Source organism: Pelophylax lessonae (genome assembly GCF_965119305.1).
Source record: "Pelophylax lessonae genome assembly, chromosome: 3".
Lineage (NCBI taxonomy): Eukaryota > Metazoa > Chordata > Amphibia > Anura > Ranidae > Pelophylax > Pelophylax lessonae.
The window spans coordinates 642003156-642029650 of NC_138770.1; the positions used below are offsets into that span (position 1 = coordinate 642003156).

At 42.4% G+C, this 26495-nt stretch overlaps 1 protein-coding gene across 1 annotated transcript in view; it reads left to right on the forward strand.

Annotated features, from left to right (window-relative positions):
* The window catches only part of EPAS1 (endothelial PAS domain protein 1), a 239835-nt gene that overhangs the window by 192176 nt on the left and 21164 nt on the right, over positions 1-26495 (forward strand). The window contains exons 5-6 of the mRNA XM_082249957.1: positions 5713-5831; positions 9566-9768. Of these exons, the coding sequence (XP_082106083.1) occupies positions 5713-5831; positions 9566-9768 (322 nt within the window). The remainder of the gene's footprint in view (positions 1-5712; positions 5832-9565; positions 9769-26495) is intronic.

The following is a 26495-nucleotide window of genomic DNA, read 5'->3' on the forward strand; positions in this document are numbered from 1 at the left end:
TATTTGCATTTGAATTTTGCACATCTTTTAGATTCCTAGGCACGTCAACCTAAACATATGATGAAACAATACTTAAAACAGAAGTTTAGGCAAAAAACTATTTTCTCCAAGTCCTCTGACAGTCGCAGGCCGTTCGGTATACCTTCACGAGTGGGTAATGGCGCCACTCGTGAAGGTATACCGAACAGGCTGCGACTGTCAGAGGACTCGGAGAAAATCGTTTTACAGTAAGTTCTTACAAAAACTCTATTTTTTTTTCTACAGCTTTAGTTACATTGCTTACCTGTAATAAAGGATGTCCTATGGTGTGCAGCCTGCTGGATTCTGCAGAAATCTTCACTGCAGGGATGCCCTGTCCTCTTCTTGCTTTTGTGCTTTTGGCATTGTGGTGGTTACCAGCTTTAAGTCTCCAGGTTCAGCTGCATTAAAGATGATCTGATTGGGAAATGCCACCTCCTGCCTTCTCCTCCATTTAGAATAACAAAATGTTATTCTGCTAATCTGTGAATGGGGGGGGGGGGGGGGGAGAATTAGGTGACTGGTCAGACTCTTCTCAATTCACAGATCATTTTACAAGCGGTGTAATCAGTGAAAGAACTTTCTCATTGGTGGAGAGGGCAGGAGGGGGCGTGCCCCAGTCAGATCATCTTTATTGAAGCTGAGCTTGGAGACCTGAAAATGATAACCACCCTACCAGAGCACCAGAAGTTTAGCACCAGGAAGAGGACAGGGCATTCCTTCAGTAAATATTTCGACAGAATCCAGCAGCCTGCACGTGGTGGGACATCCTTCATTAGAGGTAAGTAATGTAACTAAAGCAAATAAAAAAAAAAAAAGCCTGGACTGGCATTTTGGCATGTCAAGCAATTAGCAAAGGGGATGGAAAGAGCATCTCAACACCAGCCAAACCCAGGAAAAAAAAACAGTTCAACTCCCAGCATTCTATATATATATTATAGCATTCTATATCTATTTATCCATATCTATATATATATATATATATATATATATATATATATATCCTGCACCTGGTCTTTGTAATTGTACTTGGTCTAAAGCAAAGAAGACACTGTCTTCTTGCATATTCAGGACAACATGACCTAAATCATTAGAATCTCAAACTAATGTCAAAAGCACGTTGCATTTGCTCATCGTCACAAGCCTAAAGCCCTTTCATACAGGCCCCTAAATGGGACTATCCTAGAATTTTTAGATGTCTTCCACTTTTTTTCCTACCAGTAATGAAGTATGTCCCATGATGTGCAGCCTGCTGGATTCTATAGAAATCTTCATTGCAGAGCTGCCCTGTCCTCTTCCTGCTGCTGAACTTCCAGCTCTCTGCTCTTCCTGCTGCTGAACTTCCAGCTCTCTGGAGGTTAACAGCTTCGGGTCTCTGGGTCAATCACAGTCAGGCTTGCTATGACAAGTCAATATCTATCATGCGATCAGTGGGCTTTAATATGGGAAAATTTGCTTTGTAATTTTTTGTAATTTATTCATAAACAGTTAAAGCTGTGACACAAAAAAAAACCCAAGTTGGCAGGAAGCACTGATAGTTAAAATTCTATCCTCATTTAACCAATTTAGTTGCTTTTGACCTAATAGACCCAACGTTGCCAAATTTGTGGGCTGTGAAATTATCTGATGTATCTGATCATAGGCTGATCTGGAATTCCTGTGATCAAACCTTTTGTGTCCTGGGCCATGGCAGACCAAGACTGAACAGCAGCCAGGCTAAATCGGTGTACGTCCTCTCTGCCCAGTCAGTGCGCCGCTGCCAACCAAGTACAATTATGAGGACCAGGTGCAGGATATATATAGAATGCTGGGAGTTGTACTGTTTTTTTTTTTTTCTGGGTTTGGCTGGTGTTGAGGTGCTCTTTCCATCCCCTTTGCTAATTGCTTGACATGCCAAAATGCCAGTCTGGGCCAGAATCCTAATTGGATCCAAACCCAAATAAAATAATTTGTTATGAGTCATGGAGTGTACAATCTCTAAGGCCTTCCTCACACGGCCGTTTGGTGGCATACAACGGATTTCATTGGCAAGAATCTGGGGGTTCTTGCAGCTGGAATGAAAGGTGCATGGAGAGTGTGTATGTGTATGTATATATATATATATATATATATGTATATGTGTGTATATATATATATATATATATATATATAAAATTGTGGGAAAAAAAAGCAATTTCTATGAATTATACACTAAACTAAATTTATTTAAGGGCGTGTGTGTGTGTGTGTGTGTGTGTATATATATATATATATATATATATATATATATACCAACTAATTACGACACCAAATTATATCCCCATGTTAGTGATAAATAGAAAAAAAAAACTTATTTAGTGTACAATCACAAAAATGTATTTTCTTTTTTTTTTTTTCTCCACAATTTATAGGGTGGAATGGGAAGGATAACTATGCTTTTTAACCTGATATACATCCCTTAAATTTTTTATCACTAACACGATAATATTATTTGGTGTTATAATTAATTGGTATATGTGTATATATACACCCTTAATTAAAATTATTGTATATTGTGTATAGATCACAATATTTCTTTTTTTTGGGAGGGGGGGGGGGGGAAGAAAAAGGGGAAATTAAAAGAAAAATAGTTGAAGGATAAAACCAATGCTGGAGACACCAAAATGTTATGGTTTTGTGCAAATTGATGTTTTTGTTCTGTAATGTCATATTTATATTTGCTATGTATGTGAAGAAATGTAATAAAAATTATTTAAAATAAATGAAAGGTGCATGCAAATCCCAGAGGCCACACAGCCTATATAAACTGACTGCGTCCATGCTGAGATGTCCATCCCTAACTGCAGGTAGCCCTGTGGTGTGCGGCTTCGTGCAGACAGCAGCGGCCGTCGTTAGCCTGCCATTAGTTTATATAGTGGCCACTGCTAATCGCATGCACCTGCCATTCCAGCCACAAAAATTTGCTGACTCTTTCTGCTGGACTGTGTTGTATCCCGCTAAATGGCTGTGTGAAGCAGGCCTTTCAAAGAACTTTTGATCTGTTAAAGTGGTTGTAAACCTTTGACATGAAATATGAACAAAGCATATCCTGCTATAGTGTATACTTGTTCCATTTAAGAGCACTAAGGGGGGGATTTACTAAAGCTGGAGCAATCCGAATCTGATGCAGCTGTGCATGGCAGCCAATCAGCTTCTAACTTTAGCTTGTTCAGTTAAAGAGGAACTGCAGTCTGCTCACATCATTTGTAATAAAACCATATTTGCCATTCTGAAGCCTCCCTCCAACCACTTTGCATAATATTTTACATATACTGTGATTCTGTACTTGCCAAATATGCTGCACAAATCTCCCTCCACTAAGTCTACCTGCAGCCATTTAACTATGGGAAGCTAAAGCTGCTGCCTGTTAACTTTCTGGATTTACACAGACACACAGACGCACACAGATACAATCACACATACATATATATATACAGACAGACACACTCACACCACTGCTTGCCTGCACATTTCTCCTCTCTTGATGAATACTCATGGAGCTCCTCAGTCTTCTGTGATCTCCGCCCTCATCCAGCCCTCTCCAGCTCTGCAACTCTCCTTGGCTCTCCTATGACTCACCCCTCCTCCCTTGCTGCCAAACTCTCATGAGATTGAGAGGGAAAGCTTGTGCAGGATGTTGTTAGCCTAGGCCAGTGATATCAAACGTTGGCATCCCAGATGTTTTGGAACTACATTTCCCATGATGCTCAACTATACTGCAGAGTGCATGAGCATCATGGGAAATGTAATTCCATAACATCTGGGTGGCCAAGGTTCACTTGTAGGCTAATGACCTGACATGAAAGAGGAAGTAGGCTGTATCAGGTATTTACTTGCAGAATAAAAATGTTTTACTATCCAAAGTTAAATCTACAGGGGCAGAAGATTTACTAGATGGAAAGATGAAAAAATGACTGAAGGCCCGCTTTAAGCTTTGGCAATAAAACCTGGAAGCTGATTGGTTACTATGCAGAGTTGTACCAGATTTTGCACTAAATAATTGTAATTTCTATCTGCTACTTTGTTCCTCTGTTATCTGCAAGAAACACTTCTGACAAGGTTTCCAGACGTGAAGAGAAAAAAGGTGACAGGGGAGGACTTCAGCTAATTGACAGCCTCAGCTCTGTTCCTGTGTGGAGGGGGGTGTGTCCCTTCCCTCCAATCAGCTCTCAGAGCTCTCCTCGCTGCGTGTAACTTCAGCTCTCGTCCCCTTTTTTTCTGGACTCTCATGCAAGCTTTATAAATTCTGGACTTTACACAGATGTAGAGAAAAGAAGATAAACAGGTACAACCTATGTAGGAGGATTTGTTTAATCTCTGGGTATCACCTGAGGCCAGTCACTTCACTGGTTATATGTAAGGGTTTACAACCACTTTAATTAAACTATTGAAAACATTTTCTGTTTGATAATTAAAAAACATACCCTTTTAGGCAGAATAAATATGCTGGAAATCTTCTTAGCTGATAACATTCTGTGTTCCCGTCCTCATCAGTTACATTGATCCCAGCAATCTCCAGAGACTACAAAACCCCTCACCAGGGGAGGACTGGCCATGAGGGCAGGGGGGCAATTGCCCCCTGGGCTGCTCTGATGCCCCGCAAAAAAAGTCTGCACTGCTTCTGCCACAGACATGCCTAAAGGATTACTGATGAGGAGAAGTCCCCACCGCTGACCTACTGAGTGTGGGATGAAGACAAGGAAAAAGCGCAGCCCCCCCCCCCCTCCCCCCAGGTGTAAACTGTGTCTGAGCAGAGGCTGGTTCAATGCCCCAATGGAGACTCTCCTCCCCCAGCCAGCCCTGTCTGAGCTATCCCAGCTGTCCCCAACTGCCCCCTGATGGCCAGGTGGGGAACCTGAATTTGATCAGTTGATAGGACCTGGATCGGAGCTTCAGCCTGGAATTGGGGTCGGTAGAAGGCCAGAAAGAGGGAGAGTGGGATGGGGGGGGGGGGGGTGAGTCGCTGCACCCTGGACCTCTGGTTTGTACTTGCCCCCTGGGCCAAAAGTTGCCAGTCAGCCCCTGCCCTCCACTTTATGTAATGGAGATGAGTGGAGAATAAAGAGGTGTTTGTATCGGAAGAACAGATTCAGTCCGCCTTTCTCAGGCTTTTTAGCATGGAAGAACCCATGAAATTAATTTCCTTTTTCAGGGAACCCTGCTAATAATTACTGTATCTACAGATAATTCATGTGATGGTCGTGGAGGGGGGGGGGGGGGGGTTCCTTACATTAGTGGAAAGTGGGGAGAATTCCCTCTTACAGATAGATAAAAAGATCATTGGTGTCAGTGAGAACTTATCTGAGAGGCAGCAATTGCTCCTAGACCAAGGAACCCCTACCAACCTCTGGAGGAACCCTGCATGAGATAGACTGGCTTAGGGAGAGAGTTCCTCCATAGATACAGTAGGGTGAGTGATTGGTGTCACCTGGGACAGGAAGTGTGTTATTGGCAGGATTATAAGAAAAAAAAAATGCTTAAAACCTAAAACTAACGCAGCCACCCCATCTAATGTCCTGTATGCTGAAATATATTTTATTTTAGTCCCTGGGTTTTAATACATTTTAATTAATTTTACTGGGGCAACAAACCTGGTTAGAATAATTTATTTCTATGTACGCTGGTAAGATTACATTTGTATTTTATTTATATGCCCTGTTTTAATTCAACATGCAGGTGCAGGATTAAGCAAGAAGAACAAAGATGCGGGTACAGAACGGGATTTTTTCATGAGGATGAAATGCACTGTCACCAACAGGGGCCGAACCGTGAATCTCAAATCTGCTACCTGGAAGGTAAACAGAAGGTTTATTTTTTTTTACTAGTAATGGTGACGATCTCCGATTTTTAGCGGATCCCCGCTGCCGCCGGGGGTGCACGCTCGCCCCCTAGCTGCAGGCGCGCGACCGACGTACAGCTATGTCGGTTCGCGCAGGAGGGGCTGCCTGCCGCAGTATATCTGCCGCCCTTAAGTAGTTAAAGTAGAACTTCGCCTGGAATAAAATTGCAGTAAACCTTTAGAATGTCAGGTTATGTGCGCTTATTTTTGTTTTTGAGCGAGAGTCACTTTTTAATTTAGAAACTCGCTCCTTGCAGCTAATTTTTTTAATTCTAGAAGAAGGGCTTACTGGTGTGTCATAGCTAGTTTGATCTATAAATGCTGCTTGAGGCAGACTTCATTTCCTGCCACAGGCTCAACATTTTTTGGAAGATTATTTCCTCTTTCTATTAATTCTTCTAACGACAAACAGGTTGTAAATAGTGTTTCCTTATTCGTGACTGTATCATTTTATTGGTAGCATTTTCTATGTTCCCCGTATTGCAGATATGTTTTGGCCCCTCCCTTGGTTAGATTTGGCACAGAACAGAGGATTCTGGAGTAGATTTTCGGGCCCCTTCACACTTATTATGTATCCTGTAAAACACATGCTTTTAACGCATGCATTTTATGTGAATTGGGTTAAGGCAGCCCATCCATTTATTTATTGGAGGGGGGGCACTTTATCTGTTTCTGAGAAAGGACCAAATCAATGAAAGTCAAAAATAACTAAAAATGGGGAAAAGTAATTCAACCAAAAATACAAATACATAGATGCCTAACAGCCCATTCATTTTGCATTGGCTGTAAATGCATCTAAATGCACCAAAAAAAAGACCACGTGTGCACTATTTTGGTAATGTTAACACGCTCGTGTTGCAGCTCCCCTTAATGCACAAACAATTAATCCTAACTGCCTTTACCACTTGCCTACAGGCAGTGCCGCTGATAGGGGGGGACCACCAGCCCTCTTGTAGGGGGCCCGAGCACACAGGGGGGCCCACACAGAGAGGAGGATTAGTGATGGACAACAAATACAGAAATCTTCCTCCAGCACCTGAATCTGATCTGTCCCTCTCCCTGCTATCAGCTTTTATCTGCTAAGAAAGAGACAGTCGTCCCTCACAAATCCCCCTCCCTGTGTGGGCCCCCCTCCCAGCACTGGCTCTAATGTTATCTCTACTCAGGACTTTATTTGTAACTTTGTTTATTTGTACCTCTCTCTGTCTCTTGGATCACTGAGCTCCAACTGCCCAGCCTGTATATTTTTCTCATCTCATCATCATTTTTATTTAACATAGTTTTTTTTTTTTTTTTTTTTTTTTAGATTTAGCAGGAATCATGTGAGTTATGTTATATTTGTGTCTGATAGTGATTTTGTTGTAATTTTAGCTAAATATACCTTTAATATTTTCTTGGGGGGGCCCTGCCAGGTAGTCTGTACGGGGCCCCGCGATTTCTAACAGCAGCCCTGCCTACAGTGCACTTCCCCCCTCTTCCTGCCCAGGCCAATTTTCACCTTTAGCACTGGCGCACTTTGAATGACAATTGTGCTGTCATGCAATGCTGTACCCAAATGACATTTTTATCATTTTTTTTCACACAAATGGAGCTTTCTTTTGGTGGTATTTAATCACCGCTGGGTTTTTTATTTCTTACAAAAAAAAAAAAAAAAAATTAAAAAAAAAAAAAAAAAGCTTTTCTTAGTTTCTGTCAGTAAAATATGTAAATAAGTAATTTTTTTATACTTCACTGATGTGTGCTGATGAGGCTGCACTGATGGGCGCTGGTAGGCTGCACTGATGGGCACTGATAAGGTGGGACTGAAGGGCACTGATTAGGTGGCACTGATGAGGAGGCACTGATATGCAGCACTGATGAGGAGGCACTGATTTGCAGCACTGATGAGCACTAATAAGGGGCGCTGATAGGCGGCGCTGATAGACGGCACTGATGGGCGGTGCTGATAAGCGGCGCTGATAAGCAGCACTGATAGGAGGCACTGAGGGGCAGCACTGATGGACAGCACTAATGGGCACTGACTGGCATCACTAATTGGCGCTGATTGAGGTCACTGACAGGCACTGATTGTTGTCACTAATGGGCACTAATTGAAGTCTCTCATGTGCACTGATTGGTGTCACTGATGGGCAGTGCTGGGGCATTACTGTAATCAGGGCACTGATGATCAGTCACCTGTATAAGAGCAGGGGGGGAGGAAAGGCTGCAGCACACTGTGCTTCCTAGTGAATGGCTGAGCAGCGGGGGATGTAACGGAACCGCGACCCACACTATTTTTGTGGGCTCCTGTCAGAATACCGCTTCCTTCAGTCTTGAACATAGATGTCAGATATTACAGCGCCCATACAAAACTACCTGGAACTTAGCTTGTTTAAATCTGGTACATTTATTGAACAAACTCACACACAATATATACCACACAGGAGGACATCCCCTCCTGATCAAAGTACCCCACCAGGTTAGGTGCCTGATTACATTATCACATGCAGAGGAAATTGTGTACAGAAATAAAATTAACCTGAACTAATTATCTAGCCATCTGGACAGAAACAATAGGTGAATGGGAATCCACATCTAGACAATGTTATAATTAACATGTTAATTAACTCAGCACTGAAACAAGGCTAAAACAAAATACATTACACATTATCCTACGTATAAACACAGAAGACCTTATTAAACAGACAATAGCAGGAGACCACCAGTAACAGACTGCCCATCTCCTACATTGAAGAACCTGGAATCCACATTTAAGCAACGCCCCGACCATTCAGAAGTCACAGATTTCATGGCAATGTTCTACAACAGTCTGAGGCAAAGCTCATACAATGTTCTATCATTCGGATAAAGTGGAAGTAATGTATCCTAGATTTCTTGAGGGATATTGTAGACCAATATTACTGTCCCTTTTGAAGCAAACAGAACCACATTCCAGTGTCCATTAAGTAGTTGTCCATCATTTTCTTGGTGACCCTGTGCTCCTAATAGACACACAGTGTGACTTACACATAAGAGGGAGCTGAGAGAGGGATTTCTCAACCTCTTGAAGGTAAGCTGGGTTCCATGGGCCCCCCAACCAAAGTGACTCCCATCACAGGGGCGTGTCAGGACAATGAAAAGAAAGAAATTGCTCCTGCGCTTGAGGGGTTGTCATGCGACTAGTTCTCTGGAAATACGACTCAGCTGTTATAGTTGTCGGTCCAGCTGTGCTGCCACTCTCAACAGGTTGTGGAAACCCAAAATGAGACTCTAAAAAGAAAACGTACAGAGGAAGTCAGGACAAGTCTGATTAATGGAGGAGAGCAGGCTGAGTTCCCAGCATAGCTAGAGAACTGACCATGTTCTCCTGCTTAGTGTGGTCAGTTTTTATTAGGAAAGCAGCAGAGGGACTGGGAGGAACACCAGGGATTTCATATAAAGGAAGAAATACAAAGAGAACAGGAGACTTTCTCATACAAGTACATGGTACTTCAGGCACATATCAGGAATATGAAGTGTTGGGGTAACAAAAGCTTTAACTTGGGTGAACCCTGCCTCTGAGGGGCCCCTGTGTTGTGGTGAGCTGTAGAACCTAAGCTATCGGGCTCAAATAATGACTTTTCCCCATTAACAGAAGCTTTGTGTCGAGTGCCTCATTTCCACCTTTTCTTGGATCTCATTGATTGTGACAACTTTGCTCCCTTTTGTCAGGTACTTCACTGCACTGGCCATGTGAAGGTGTACAACTCCTACAACCCGCACTCACTCTGCGGCTACAAAGAGCCTCTGCTGAATTGCCTGGTGATGATGTGTCAGCCAATCCAGCACCCCTCCAACATCGACATCCCGCTGGACAGCAAGACCTTCCTGAGCCGACACAGCATGGACATGAAATTCACGTACTGTGATGACAGGTGAGGACGACCCAGACTCTGAATTTCCATTCCAGAATTCCCTTACTATAGATTCTGTAGAGAGGAAAGAGCAGCCTTCGGTCCTTGAAAACGTGTTATTATGTGATGTCATCTAGGCAAGATCATTTAGATAATTATCCAACTCAAACCATGAAAATACAAATTGTCCGTTAAAGTCACGCTGTAAAAAATCGCAAAAAAACACCTGGTCGTGCGACGCTGTAACTAAACGAATTGGACGTTCTTTTTTTCCCACAAACAGAGCTTTCTTTTGGTGGTAATTGATCACCTGTGCGATTTTTTGATCATGCGCTATAAACAAAAAAAGAGCGTCAACTTTGCAAAAATAACAATATTTTTCACATTTTTTATATGAAATTCCCAAAAAAAATGTAAAAATCAAAATTTTTTAACATTTTCGGCCAATTTGTTTTATGCTACATGTTTGGTAAAAAAAATCGCAAAAAGCGCAAAAGTTATCGCGTTTACTAACTAAGGGAAAGATTTTTGTCATTTTTGGTGTTTTTTTTTTTAACGAGTAATGGCGGCGATCTGCGTTTTTTTTTTTTTTTTGCGGGACTGCGACATTGCGGCGGACAGATCGGACCCTTGACTGACATTTTTGACACTTTTGGGGGTACCAGTGACATTACTGCAGTAGTGCTATACATATGCACTGTTACTGTAAAAATTACACTGGCAGTAAGGGGTTAACTGTATTGGAGAGGGAGGGGTTAAGTGTGTCCTAGGGGCATGCTTCTAACTGTGATTGGCTGTGGCTACTACTGTAAAAACGGAGATCAACGGTCCTACATAGTAGAACCGTCTGATCTCCATTTTTACACAGGGGAGAATGACAGGCGGCTTGTTTACATTAGCCGCCTGCCTATCTCCCTCTCTACCGACGATCGCAGTGTGACCGGCGGACATCGGGTCTGCCGGTCACACGCACGGACTCATCAGTGAACGAGCCGGGGCGGTCGCACGCGCGCTCGCCCGCTATTGGCTCACAAGCCGGTGACAGGCTAGTGACGTATAATATATATACGTCACTTTGCCTGGCCTGGGCTGACCGCCGCAGTATATGTACTTGCGGCGGTCGGCAAGCGGTTAATAGTTCTTTAGGCTCCATGCACACCTGAGCGTATTGTTTTCAGGCTTTTTTTTTTGGGCATTTTTCAGACTTTTGGAGGCGGGCACTGACAACATCTAACAAAAACACCTGTAATCTGCAAAAAAAGAAGTTCATGTACTTTTTTTTAGCTTCAGGCAATTTGCTTTAGGCAACAAAATGCTCATATGTGAACAGGAGCCATTGAAATGGATGGGATTTTGGTTGTTGGGCGTTTTGAGACTTCGGTGATGAGCGTTTTACGACCTGAAAGATGCTCAGATGTGAAGAGGGCCTTAGAGACAAAATGTAAAAAAAAAAAACGCGTTTCGGGAGCCACATGCTGCCCTTCCTTAGGCTCCATTCACATATAGGCGTCCCAGATTGCGGGCAGAATTGCCGCGATTCCGCCCGCAAAACCCCGAACCATTGCAAGTCACGGGACGTCCATGCGATTCCCATGACTTGCAATGGAACCCCAAGTGTGACGCGATTTTGCCGCGATTGTCGCCCGACAAGAGTGCTTTTTTTGGGCGAAAGTTGTCCTGCAATTCTGTTTGTATGATTTTATTGCGATTCGACAATTGCGCCGCGTTTGGGGTGCCATTGCAAGTCACTGGAAGCAACTTGGTTCGGGATCGTGAGCAGAATCACGGCGACCCGAGACGATTATATGTGAATGGAGCCTTAAGGTCTAAAGATTTAAACAGCGTATGTATGGAACTCAAAGCAAACTAATTCAGTTTCAGGTGGCTTCAGCATACAGCCATTAACTCCGGCAAGACTTCAGACTGTATATGAATATTCAGGGTACAGCTGAATACTGATTTTATTTGAATACTGATTTTATTTGCTAAAGTGTTTCGTCTGAGCCTATATAAGCTTTTTAAATCTTTAAGCCCTAATGAGCCTGTGTGTCCCAGATTTTTTATTTTTCTTGTTAAAGAACTAGTACTGTAAAGTATTTAAGATTTTTAACATTAGGCTTGGCACTCCTGTTGTATTTTAATGCTTTGAGCTGTTTCCTTGGAACCCATTAAATCACACGTGTCAAACACAAGGCCCAGGGGCCGAATCCGGCCCGCCAAGCCATTTCATGTACCCCTCGCACCTCTCATGCAGCTGCAGTACCCCCCTCATCTCCTCCCCCACTTTGTCTCAGCAGTCGGCAGCAGAGAGGAGAACAGAACTCCTCTGCCAGATCCCGCACTTCCCTCTGCAGCCATGGAGAGGCTCGGTTTTTGCCACCCCTCCTGTCTCAGCAGTCAGCGGCAAAAGGAGAGCAGAACTAGGGATCGACCGATGATCGACAACACACTGATCTTCCCAGTGAATGGCTGTGCAGCGGGGGCATTTCAGGACAAGTCTGATCATTGGAAGAGAGCAGGCTGAGATCCCAGCATAGCTAGAGAACTGACCATGGTGTGCTCTCCTGCTTAGTGTGCTCAGTTTTTAATAGGAAAGCCGAGGGACTGGCAGGAACACCGGGGATTTTACATAAAGGAAGCAATACAAGGAGAACAGGATACTTTCTCATACATGGTACATCAGCCACATATCAGGAATATGAAGTGTTGGGGCAACAAACGCTTTAATATAGATGGGAGGGAATCGGGCCTTTAGGCTCCCTGCTGTCTCTAATTACATCCATAATATACCTTCTAGCCAGAGACCATCTGATATAGCAGCGATGTCGAACCTTGGCACCCCAGATGTTTTGGAACTACATTTCCCATGATGCTCATGCACTCTGCAGTATAGTTGAGTATCATGGGAAATGTAGTTCCAAAACATCTGGGGGTGCCAAGGTTCGCCATCACTGTGATATATGCTGCCTAGGCATTATGTCCAATGAGCAATCCCGGGAGCACTTTTTTTTTTATACGTGGCATAAACAAAGCAAATCTTTTTTTTACATGATAATAAAATATTTGGTAATATTCCATGCTTCCTAATAATTTATGTGAAATTAGATTTTTTTTTTTTTTTTAATCACCGGTCAACTTTAATGTTGATAATACAGTAGGAAAACGTTTTGTGTGGCTGGACATTATGAGATTGTCTATTGTATCTTTACAGTGTGTATTATAAAAGCCTACGTTTTTTACTGATCGTATTATACATTTTACAGATATGGTATATAGACGGGCAGCTTAGCTAACCGATGATACAAGGTAGTAAAAAATTCACTTGTCTTTGCTTTACGATGTAAAACAAAGGTTTACCTTTTATTGGGTAATCGGCTTACATTTGACACACTGACGGTCGCAGGTTGCGTGTAAGGACAGAAGACTGACAGACGCCAGGTTTTGGTGTGTGAACTGTTAGGTGACGGTTTGCTTTCACTTTGCTTTCTATGGGTTGTGCCTTTGCACAAAGGTCATTTGGTCTACAGTGACATTGGCCACTGCCTTCTCTCTATGGTTGTCTGAAGGGCCAGGCAAGTAAGGTCACTGCCAAGTGCCAAGTCAATATGCCAGTGTGTGCCAATGGATTTAAACTGAGTCATAAAAATATTGAAAAATGCTGGCCGAAAGAAGACCAAGTGGTCCGTCAAGTCTGCCCCCTTTTTCTTTACTACTTTTGTTGTGAGTTAATGTGTGTTGCATGTTAGGGCATCCCATTAACCACTTCAGCCCCGGAGGATTTGGCTGCTCAAAGACCAGGCCCTATTTTGCGATTCGGCACTGCGTGATTTTAACGGACAATTGCGCGGTCGCGCGACGCTGTACCCAAATTAAATTGACGTCCTTTTTTTCCCACAAATAGAGATTTCTTTTGGTGGTATTTGATCAACTGTGCGATTTTTATTTTTTGCGCTACAAACAAAAAAAGAGCGACAATTTTGAAAAAATAACAATATATTTCACATTTTTTTATATGAAATTTTCAAAAAAAAATTTAAAAATCAAATTTTTTAACATTTTAGGCAAATTTGTTTTCTGTTACATATTTTTGGTAAAAAAAAATCGCAATAAGCGTATTTTAATTGGTTTGCGCAAAAGTTATTGCGTTTACTAACCATGGGTAAGATTTATGTAATTTTTATTGTTTTTGTTTTTTTAACTAGTAACTAGTAACTAGTTTTTTTTGCGGGACTGTGACATTGCGGCTGACAGATCGGGCCCCTGACTGACATTTTTGACACTTTTGGGGGTACCAGAGAGGTTACTACAGTAATCAGTGCTATAAATATGCACTGTTACTGTAAAAATGACACTGGCAGGGAAGGGGTTAACTTTATTGGTGATCAAGGGGTTAAGCGTGTCCCTAGGGGTGTGATTCTAACTGTTAGGGGGTGCGGCTAGTGAAGTAACCACAGAGACATGCGATCCTACATAGCAGGATCGCATAGCCTCTGTGATTACCTTAGTGAGAATGACAGATGGCTGTGTTTTCCCTCTCCTGTGGGAGATCGCGAGTGGCTGGCGGCCATCGGTCACACGTGCTGGCTAGGTAGGGAACGAGCGGGGGCCTGTAAGCGGCTGCCTGCCGCAGTAAATGTACAGGAGGCGGTCGTCAAGTGGTTTAAATTAGATTGGGCTTCCAACGCATCCTTATGTAGCACCCTCTAGTGTGTGCTACTAGAATGAGAGTATGAAAAACATACTTTGACTCATGTCTAGCCTGTGAGTCTGTAATTGGTTAGGGTTACTAGAGGATAGGCAAGCATGACTCATACAGACAGCTCTATGGTGCCTCCCCCTGGATCTGGAAGGTTGGAGAATATTCTAGTTGCTAGTGGGCGGAATCAAGGAGGAGCTGCTTTGCAAACTTATAGGTTTTTAGCCAATCCCCAGGAGAGGGCCTGACAGGGGACTAAGGAACCCATAAATAGGAATGAGGCATGCAGGGAAGAAGGTCAGGTAGAAGATGGAGAAGCAGTGCTGAGAAGAGGCTGTCGGTGGCCCTTGAGAGACTCCTGCTGGGGAGAGATTTTACCTCAGGCTGGAGCTCAGGAGGCTGTCCTTGAAGGATCCCACGCCAGGAGGCAGTTGGAGGGACCCTAACAGGAGAGGCAGCAGGATCAAGGAAAGACGGTGAGTAGATCAGCCCATTGCAGGGACAGAACAAGGGCAGAGACTGCAAGCACAGGGATCCTCAAACTACGGCCCTTCAGCTGTTGCAGAACTACACTTCTCATGAGGCATTGTAAAACTCTGACATTTACAGACGTGACTAGGCATTGTAGTTCCTGAACAACTGGAGGGCCATAGTTTGAAGACCCCTGCTGTAGCAGGTCTCTTAAAACACAGCGGTGTGCCATGTCTTAATCCTGTCTTGCCCTGGGAGATCTCTATGCGCGTGTGTCAGTCGGGAGGACAGGTGGGCTGGTGGCAGCCAGGTGGGCTAGCATTTCTGCAAGCAATAGAGCTGGGATCACGGTCTACAGGGAAGCAGAAGGCAATGCAAGATGCTTTTCACTTCACATGCACTACTTTACCAAGGGACTGTGAGTTCCTAGCCTGTAATGGACTGTTGCTGAGATAAAAAGTGACTGACTGTTAGCTCCTCCAGGAGTGATCCAATAGAAGCTGTACCAAAGGGAACCAAGTTTGTGGCGGTGGAAGGAAGAAGAGAAGGAATCTGTGAAAAGGGGGGACGTTGTCTCTGGTTTGTTTGTTGAACATTTTCAAGTTGGGCATCACATAATCCCTTACCCCATCCAAGTTATCATTCCCTGATAAAAACAAGCCAAAGGACTGATTTCTGCATCTGGTGCAAGAAGGAAATGCTGTGTGACTGGCTGTGCACCAGTGGCAAACCCAGACATCAGCAACTCCTGCAGAGGTAGTGCTTCACTTAAGGCCCGTACACACGTACCGATCGTCGGCATACAAACGTCGGTGGACGAAGGATCTGCCGATTGTACGCGTGTTAGTATGGTGCCTCCGACAGATGTCTGCGCACAATCCGCGGACAAAAGTCTTTCTTGCAAACATGAAAATTTTTGTATGCCGACACCAGAACGGACGATTGTTCGCCTGTCAGTACACAATTCGGCCGACAGACCGCAGATTTGCAAGACTGGGCATGCTCAGAAAATAGAAAACACAGGGAAAGTTAACCATTACATGACATCACTTCTGCAGTCGGCGGACAAAATTCTTGTGCTGTCCTTGTGCTGTCTTTGCACTTTTCAGCAGACACCGACATCCCGGGGAGAAAAGAGGAACATTTGTAAGCCGACCATCGGTACGTGTGTACCGGGCTTTACATGCTAAAAAATGTTCCTGACCTAATTTTGGTAAATGAACGCACTATGCTTTACCACACATTGCATCACACTGCAACCCAGGTGCGTTGCATTAGTGTGTGTGAGGTTCAAAATAAATAGCACTGCAACACCTGTGTGCAATACTGTGATGGCAAGATGGAAATGGGCCCTTAAAGGAGAACTGTGGGTTTGTGTTAAAAAAAGAAACACAAAAACATCCATATTTCTCTCTATGCCACAGTAGAAGGACCAAAAGAGCTTTGCTCCCACTTCTGCTTTTAAGTTTTACAGCCTTGAAGCTAGCATATGGCAGCTACTATTTGTGGTTTGCTACAAAGGTATTTGGCTTGACAAGTTCCCTTTAAGAGCTGGTAATATAATGTGGTCTGTAGCCACAGATGGCTCAAATTTTGGCTGAATCCTGCTGAATTGGCCAAAATAGTGTGCATTGCAGTGAAAGTATTCTAAACATGTTCAGAAAGAAAAAATGTGTTTAGTTTCATTTTGATTAGTTATTTTCATAAATTTGTTTAGTTAAATTCTTTTAATTCATTTTCGGAATTTGTTTAGTTTATTTAAATTCAAACCAATTCAAATTTTTCAAATTACATTCGAATTGCATTCAAATTTGAATCGAATTCCATTCAAAATTTAATTTATGCTGAAATTCGAATTTTGGAAGATGGGTATATTCTTTCTATTTTATTGTTTTTTTTTTCTATTCTTTTATTTTCTATTCTTTTCTTATATTTTCCTTTTGGTTTTCTATTCTGTTTAAATTCTAATTTTATTATTTTCGAAGTACGAATTCCAAAAAGACAGTTATATTGTTATAGTCTGTTTATTCTATTCTATTCTTTTCTTTTGTCTATTCTGTTTTTTTATTCTATTCTTTTCCTTTATTTTCTATTCCATTTTACTCTATTTTATTTTCTATTCTATTTTGTTTCATTTTACTCCATTCTTTTATTTTCTATTCTATCCTTTTTTTTTTTCTATTCTATTTTGTTTTTCTATTTTTTTATTTTGTATTCTGTTTTAGTCTTTTATTTTCTTTTCCATTCTTTTCTGTTCTATTATATTGTTTTGAATAATAGTAAGCCAGAGGTAAGAACCTGAACTGCTGAGCCTACATCCCCATACTATGGAAAGGAACAAGGAAAAAAAAAACGCTGTAGGACTTTAAGGGCTCTGGTATAACAATGTCTAATATAGTCTCAGTTAGCTCAAAAGTATATAACATTTATTTGACACATAAAATGAAAATGACACATACAATGTAGTACATCATAAAAACAATGTGGTTTAGACCGTGAAGGCGCATACAGTATACTGTTACTTATGAAGGCAACAATCACATGTAACCCAACCCCTAAGCATAAGGGGTTGGCAAGGCCCGACGCGTTTCAAATAACAGGAGGATGTTCAACCTTCTTCAAGGGCACAGGTGATTATAGCATATTCTCATGCACTGTATGCAAAAAGTGCATGCACAACCAAAGATAAAAGGTCTTTGGATCTTGTTTCATAACCCTCACAAAGAGCCAAGGAGGCACCCGTCAGCAGGGACCAAAGGTACACACGACGTCTGACATACAAGGTCGGCCAGTGTCCAAACCCTGGACCATGGACAAAGCCATCTCGCTTGTAGAGTGTCAGATTGACTACTGGGTTAAGAGAGGATATATCATTTTCTATTCTATTCCTTTATTTTCTATTCTATTTTGTTCTCTTCATAAATTCAAATTTGATTCAAAAACTAAAAACTATTTGAATTTTGTCTCAAATTTTTGATTAGTTATTTCGGATTCGTTAACATTTGTTACTATTGTATTTTCGAAATTTAGACACATTCGAATTTTTCGAATAATGAAAAATTTGTCAGAATTTCAGTTCGGAACGAAACGAACCGCACGTGTCTAAAGTATTCTGCAAATATGTGAAATCACTGGAGCTTACAATCTAACGTAGCCACAATATATCGACCTGCTTAAAATTGAACCCACTAAACCAGAGCTTCAGTCACCACCGTGCCGCCCATGGCACTTTTTTATTTGATAACCACATGGGATGAGCTGGAATCCCCCTTGACTGCCTCTTCTTGTATATAAGTGTGTTCCAGATGGCCACGGCTATTAGGATCAAAGTTTCTGTGTATGTACCAAGTAGAGCTAATTTTATCTTCGAGGGAACACCATAATTCTTGAACTTGCTCTTATGTTTCTAATAAGATAAAGGAACATTGGAATGAATCATGTGTAGCAGGCAGGCATAGAGCAATCTCTATGAGAATATAGACTGGAGAGGCTCCCGCTGGAATGTCTTGTATATACATCACTTAACATACTAAAGTCATGTGTCTAATTTATGTGCTGCTACCAAGGTTAATGCTCAAGAAGGCCGAATGTTTACTTCTCAAGGGTTTCTGGTTCATATAATCCTTGCAAAATGTATGAGCTGTAACGCCTGAAATGCATTGTTATTACTGTGACCCATTTATTATCACAATTTCACTTTTAAACTTATACTACTGAGTTTAGTAATTTAATGGGTATGGATAGCGCTAACTATTTTTATTAGTTTGTGAAAGAATCGAGAAAGGTTAAAACCCCTGTCGTGTATTTTTTTTGCTGTCTGTGTCTTGTTGGGAAGATTTCCCTTCACTTCTTGTCATGGGAACGCAACAGGGAGTGAAAGGAAATCTCTGTAAAGGAATGGGAATTCTCCTTATAGGCAGCTGTCACTGGAATAAATGTACCCTGGGGAGATTTCCTCTCTATTCCTGTTGCAGTGACAACTTCAACATTTTTGATTTCCCCATCAAATTCTGTCTCAGGGACAATGATCACTTGGACAAATAGAGAGAGTGAATTTTTGTTGGAATACAGAATTGTATTTTAGTGCAACAACTACTGTACATCAGTATTTAGTAGAGATATATTCTTCTTCAACCAGTAGATGGCAGTGTTTATAAATTTGTAGCTACATCTATGGTATGCTCTGTCTATACTTTAACCACTTCCATACTGGGCCAATTCTGGCACTCCGCTCCTACATGTAAAAATCATCATATTTTTGCTAGAAAATTACTCAGAACCCCCAAACATTATTATTATTTTATTTTTTACCAGAGACCCAGGGAACAAAATGGCGGTCATTTCAACTTTTTATTTCACACGGTATTTGCGCAGCAATTTTACAAACGTAAAAGTTTTATGAATTAATGTACAGTTTTATGAATTAAAAAAAAAAAATACTAAAAATAGCCCAATTTTTTTTGTATAATGTGAAAGATGGTATTACACCGAGTAAATAGTTACCTAAAATTGCGCACACTTGTGGAATGGCGCCAAAATTCTGTACTTAAAAATCTCCATAGGCAACGCTTTAAACATTTTTTACAGGTTACCAGTTTAGGGTTACAGAGGAGGTCTTGGGCTAGAATTGTTGCTCTAGCTCTAACATTCAAGATGATACCTCACATGTATGGATTGAACACCGTTTACATATGTGGCCGCGACGTGCATATGCGTTCGCTTTTGCGTGCAAGCACGCGGGGACCGGGCACTTTACATTTTTTCTTTTTTATTGTTTATTTTATTTTTATTTTGTTATTTTTACACTTTCTCTTAAATTTTTTATTTTTTATCACTTTTACTCCTATTACGAGGAATGTAAACATCCCTTGTATTAGGAATAGTGAATGACAGGCCCTCTTTATGGAGAGATCTGGGGTCAATAAGACCTCATATCTCTCCTACAAGCTGGAAAGCCTGAAATAAAAAAGAAAAACACAATCTTGGCTATCTAGCCGAGATCACGGCAGTATTTACAACTGCCAGGCCTCCGAGAGTCATAGAGACTGCCAGGAACCATCTGGTCCTCGTTTTCTCTACGGTGTACTTCTGCCGCCGGCGGATTCCTTCTCCGGCTTGCAGATCGCACGGGTGAGTCGGTAGAAGCACTGGAGGGCGGCGGGAGGGGTGGGGGGACATCCCCTCTCGCTGCCTGTAATAACGATCAAGCGGCTGAACAGCTGCTATGATTGTTCTTACTGTGCAAGGAATCGCCGGCTAAAAAAATTATATCTGAATGATGCACGCAGCTGCACCCATCATTCAGATATCCCCACTTAAAGCTCAGGATGTCATATGACATCCAGCAGTAAGGCTAGGTTCACACCAGCCAATTCTCTATAGGTATTCACCTATGGGTAGTGTAGATGGAGGGATGAAGGCTGAACAAAATCTAATGTGTGTATGGTCAGCTTTACACTCTATGCAATATAAGGGAAAGCAAAAGCCCCAAGTGCTGCACACAATCAGGACCCAACAGTCACTATAGTAGAAGCAGCCTTCGCTCTGTCAAGGCCATGTCCCCATTGCCTTTCACCCTGGCCACAGGACGTCAAAGACTAAGCCCTGTGGGCATGGCGAAACGCATCAGTGCCATGGCCTGGATGGAGCTGGGCTGAGGCTGCTCCTATTATAGTGACTGTTGGGTCCTGATGGTGTGCGGCACTTGGAGTTGTCTCCTTCCCTTATACTGTATGCATTGATTCAGGACAGGCTGTCCTCAGCCTTCACCCTCACCGTGAGTCCCTGGACTGGCAAACACAAGAACCTCGAGAGGCACCCCTAGTTTCAGTGTTGGTTTACATTCTACAATATGTAGCACTGCCCCCGCAGGAACTGCTGGGTATTGCTTTGGTGGTCTCCCCTGGTTATCAACACATATTTAGTTGAACAAGTCTCTGAATCTCTCCTTGTTCCCAATGGCTAGTTACATGAATGTACAGTCTAGGGATGTTTTTTTTTTTGTTGTTTATTGATAATTTAGGATAGGAGAAGGGAATAGTGGGATACTCCAATCAAACTATTCACATTGTTTGAGGACTGCTATCTTCAGAGTTCTGCTTGAAAATATAGAACAGTCTGGCTGTTAATCCACACTTACACTAGGGTGGATGGGGTTAAGTATCTTGTTTTCTTTGCTCTCTAACAAGACGACTTGATGGATGATAATCTATCTTCGGGACACTCTCACTAGCATCCTCTTCCCGCTGACACCCGTCCACTGACTATCCTACGAGCAGGGGTGGCCCCCTCAGGTCAGGCCCCTTGACACGAGTTTCTGTACTCACTGTACTGCAGAGACAGTGTCTCCCCTCTCAGTCAGCTTCCCTGGACCTCTAGGTTCAGTTCCTCACTGCTACTCCCCAGGCCCTCAGGACAACCCCCTGAGGCCGCATGGCACCTATACAGAGGAGGAGGCAGCTGCCCCCTCCCTCCGGGACTCTGCTGCCCAACAAAAGACCTCAAGCACATGTGCTCCTGGCTTTTATACAGTATCCCAACATTCACCGAGGCGACTTTCCCTCTGCCAATCATCAGCCTATGCACCCATTCGCCAGGTTTCCTCCCATTGTCCAACATGCCTCCCTATTGGACCAGTGTGAAATGCTCTCTAGACAGAATGAGTTGCACTCTGAGCACATTGAGCAGACCTCACTAACAGATCCTGCTCTCTGGTAGGCAGAGAACAATATAGATTTACCTGCAGCTCTTCTGGTAAGCAGACCGAGCACAAAACTATACTCTCTCGCTAACGCCTACCTAGGAGGGTGCTGTAAATACAAGATTATATTGTTAAAAATTGTGTTTGTTATATCAATCTTTTTATTGCATTTTCCTTCAAAGGAAACCTCCTCTATGAGACCCGTAGCCTCCGCCATTATTGACCTCCTAAGAATGATAGTTTGCTTGGCTGTCACTCACTTTAATACTTTCCGTGTATCTGTGATCCCTGCCTTGGAATCCTTGCCAGCAAGCAAAATGTATTTGCAAAATTCTCAGACAGATATAGCAGTGTACACAAGAAAGATTTCCACTCCAAGCAAATGCACAGTTAGGGGCCCGGTCACCAACTTCATAGTTGCAGCATTGCTACCTTTTTCATAAACCATTTCTATTCGCTTGTATGCGCCCTTGAACTTTTGACTACTTCAGGAGAGTCATTACCCTAGCACAGTCCCAGTCCTCTGTGCACGTCATAGCCCTCTACTCTTCTGAGAGTGTGTCTGATTGCTGTCTATGCTGACCCAGCTCCTCCGTCTCTCACTTTACCTCCCTACATAAACTATTATGTAGTTACCATGGCAGGCGTGAAAGGGAAAATTGAGTGACAGCTCTGAGTCTGCTGGGGCTGCCGACATCACATCCAAGATGGCAGCACCAAGCAGCAGCCCCCAGGGATTTAGCACATCTACACAAGGGAGGTTTTTAGCGATAAATAATATGCAGAAAATATATGTATAAAAAAAATTGCCATTCGGATGTGGTATGCATTCGCACAGGCTCAACAAATGATTGCTATATTGTTTGTGAAATGATTATCTCTTATGATCATTAGCGCCATCTGGTGATCGTAGTGTGATATTTTTTTTTATCGGGGTTTTCCAGGAAAATGCCACATTATGGCCACTAGATGAAGCCGACAATCATAGCAGATAATCATACTTACAAGCATTAGAGTGATCATAGGTATGCGCAGCGTATTGCATTAGGGTGTGCACCCCAAAGCTATGTGTGTGTGTGTATTATTCAGGATTTGTATTGCGCCAACAGTTTGCACTTTACAATATAGGGAGGGACAGATATATATATGAATGTGTGTGTGTGTATGTATATATATATATATATATATTGTGTGTATGTATATATAGATATACAGTGGGTACGGAAAGTATTCAGACCTCCTTAATTTTTTCACTCTTTGTTATATTGCAGCCATTTGCTAAAATCATGTAGGTTCATTCTTCTTCCTCATGAATGTACACATAGCACCCCATACTGACAGAAAAACACAGAATTGTTGACATTGTTGCAGATTTATTAAAAAAGAAAAACTGAAATATCACATGGTCCTAAGTATTCAGACCCTTTGCTGTGACACTCATATATTTAACTCAGGTGCTTTCCATTTCTTCTGATCATCCTTGAGATGGTTCTACACCTTCATTTGAGTCCAGCTGTGTTTGATTATACTGATTGGACTTGATTAGGAAAGCCACACACCTGTCTATATAAGACCTTCCAGATCACAATGCATGTCAGAGCAAATGAGAATCATGAGGTCAAAGGAACTGCCTGAAGAGCTCAGAGACAGAATTGTGGCAAGGCACAGATCTGGCCAAGGTTCCAAAAAGATTTCTGCTGCACTTAAGGTTCCTAAGAGCACAGTGGCCTCCATAATCCTCAAATGGAAGACATTTGGGATGACCAGAACCCTTCCTAGAGCTGGCCGTCCGGCCAAACTGAGCTATCGGGGGAGAAGAGCCTTGGTGAGAGAGGTAAAGAAGAACCCAAAGATCACTGTGGCTGAGCTCCAGAGATGCAGTCAGGAGATGGGAGAAAGTTGTAGAAAGTCAACCATCACTGCAGCCCTCCACCAGTCGGGGCTTTATGGCAGAGTGGCCCGACGGAAGCCTCTCCTCAGTGTAAGACACATGAAAGCCCGCATGGAGTTTGCTAAAAAACACCTGAAGGACTCCAAGATGGTGAGAAATAAGATTCTCTGGTCTGATGAGACCAAAATAGAACTTTTTGGCCTTAATTCTAAGCGGTATGTGTGGAGAAAACCAGGCACTGCTCATCCCCTGTCCAATACAGTCCCAACAGTGAAGCATGGTGGTGGCAGCATCATGCTGTGGGGGTGTTTTTCATCTGCAGGGACAGGACGACTGGTTGCAATCGAGGGAAAGATGAATGCGGCCAACTACAGGGATATCCTGGACAAAAACCTTCTCCAGAGTGCTCTGGACCTCAGACTGGGCCGAAGGTTTACCTTCCAACAAGACGATGACCCTAAGCACACAGCTAAAATAACGAAGGAGTGGCTTCACAACAACTCCGTGACTGTTCTTGAATGGCCCAGCCAGAGCCCTGACTTAAACCCAATTGAGCATCTCTGGAGAGACCTAAAAATGGCTGTCCACCAACGTTTACCATCCAACCTGACAGAACTGGAGAGGATCTGCAAGGAGGAATGGCAGAGGATCCCCAAATCCAGGTGTGAAAGACTTGTTGCATCTTTCCCAAAAAGACTCCTGGCTGTATTAGATCAAAAGGGGGCTTCTACTAAATACTGAGCAAAGGGTCTAAATACTTAGGACCATGTGATATTTCAGTTTTTCTTTTTTAATAAATCTGCAACAATGTCAACAATTCTGTGTTTTTCTGTCAGTATGGGGTGCTATGTGTACATTCATGAGGAAGAAGAATGAACCTAAATGATTTTAGCAAATGGCTGCAATATAACAAAGAGTGAAAAATTTAAGGGGATCTGAATACTTTCTGTACCCACTGTATATCTAGATAGATATATAGCTATATAGGTATATATAATGTGTGTGTGTGTGTGTGTGTGTGTATATATATGTATATATGTATATATATACAGTAAAACCTCCTTGGATTGCGAGCATAATTGGTTCCGGAAACATGCTTGTAATCCAAATCACTCTTATATCAAAGCAAATTTCCCCATAAGAAATAATGGAAACTCAGATGATTCGTTCCACAACCATTTATTCATAAGTCCTTCAGTTTACTGTCAAAATAAAAAGATTCTAGCATTGCGATAGGTTGTGTAACCATAAAATGTCCATCCACAAATAGCCACTTCCACAAGGGGATTAGAAGCAAAATCCAGCAGGAGCTACAGAGTATCAAAGAGAAGAGAGGCGCCTCTAAGTGTAGCAATATGGTTCCATTTAATGAAGGTTAAACATTTAGCAACTCACATGGTTGATGAATAAAACAGGCACATCTAAGTATGCAGGCATCCGGGGTAAAGCTGTCCACATAGACCATCTTCTGCACCGCCGGCTGCCAGTCTGTAATCCTGACCGGGAAGGCCACCCTGGAGTAAAGCGATCTGAAAGCGAGGGGCAGCGGGGAAGGGATGACGTAGATGGCGGTGCGGAGGATGGTCTATGAGGACAGCTTTACCCCAGATGCCAGCATCCTTAGATGTGCCTGTTTCAATCATCAACCATGTGAGTTGCTAAATGTTGTACCTTCATTAAATTTAACCATATTGCTACACTTAGAGGCGCCTCTCTTCTCTTTTATACTCAGCTGTGACTTGAGGCTACTTGTATATCAAGACATCGCTTGTATATCAAGTCAAAATTGATTTGAAAATTTTGCTTGTCTTGCAAAGCGCTCTTAAACCAAGTTACTCTCAAACCAAGGTTTTACTGTATATATATATATATATATATATATATAGGTGCCAACTCATTGTTCTCCTCACCGGCACAGTGAAAGAGAGAAGTGGGATATATTTCCCATCTCCCCATCGGCATACAGAGCAATAGAGCTTTCCCTGCCAGCAGAACACAATGATCACTGCCGACTGCTATAGCTGCTGGCAGTGATCGCATGCAAAAAATCCAACAGACTAGTTGTACTGAAGTTGATTGACTGACTGACTTCAGTACAACCAGCCTGCCCATAGATGGACTGAATCTCGGCCAGTCCCTGTTGAACTGGCTAAGATTTGATCCATCTATGGCCAGCTTAATGCACACAGAGTGATTAGGGTGTGCCCAGGCACACCTGGCACACCCTGTGCCCATGTCTGAGAGTGATTGTTCATTCTAGTATCAGGATCTCTTTAACCACTTAAGCCCCGGAGGATTTGGCTGCTAAAGGACCAGGGTTTTTTTTGCGATTTTTTACTGCGTGACTTTAACGGACAATTGCGCGGTCGTGCGACGCTGTACCTAAACGAATTTGACGTCCTTTTTTTTACCACAAACAGAGCTTTCTTTTGGTGGTATTTGATCACCTGTGCGATTTTTTGATCACGCGCTATAAACAAAAAAAGAGCGTAAATTTTGCAAAAATAACAATATTTTTCACATTTTTTTATATGAAATTCCCCAAAAAAAAAAGTAAAAATCAAAATTTTTTAACATTTTTCGGCCAATTTGTTTTATGCTACCTATGTTTGGTAAAAAAAATCGCAAAAAGCGTATTTTGATTGGTTTGCGCAAAAGTTATCGCGTTTACTAACAAAGAGAAAGATTTTTGTCATTTTTGGTGTTTTTTTTTTTAACGCGTAATGGCGGCGATCTGCGATTTTTTTTTCGGTACTGCGACATTGCGGCGGACAGATCGGACCCTTGACTGACATTTTTGACACTTTTGGGGTTACCAGTGACATTACTGCAGTAATCAGTGCTATACATATGCACTGTTACTGCAAAAATGACACTGGCAGGGAAGGGGTTAACTTTATTGGACAGGGAGGGGTTAAGTGTGTCCTAGGGGCGTGCTTTCTACTGTGTAGGGACATTCCTATTGGTGTAAAAGCAAAGATCAACCGTTC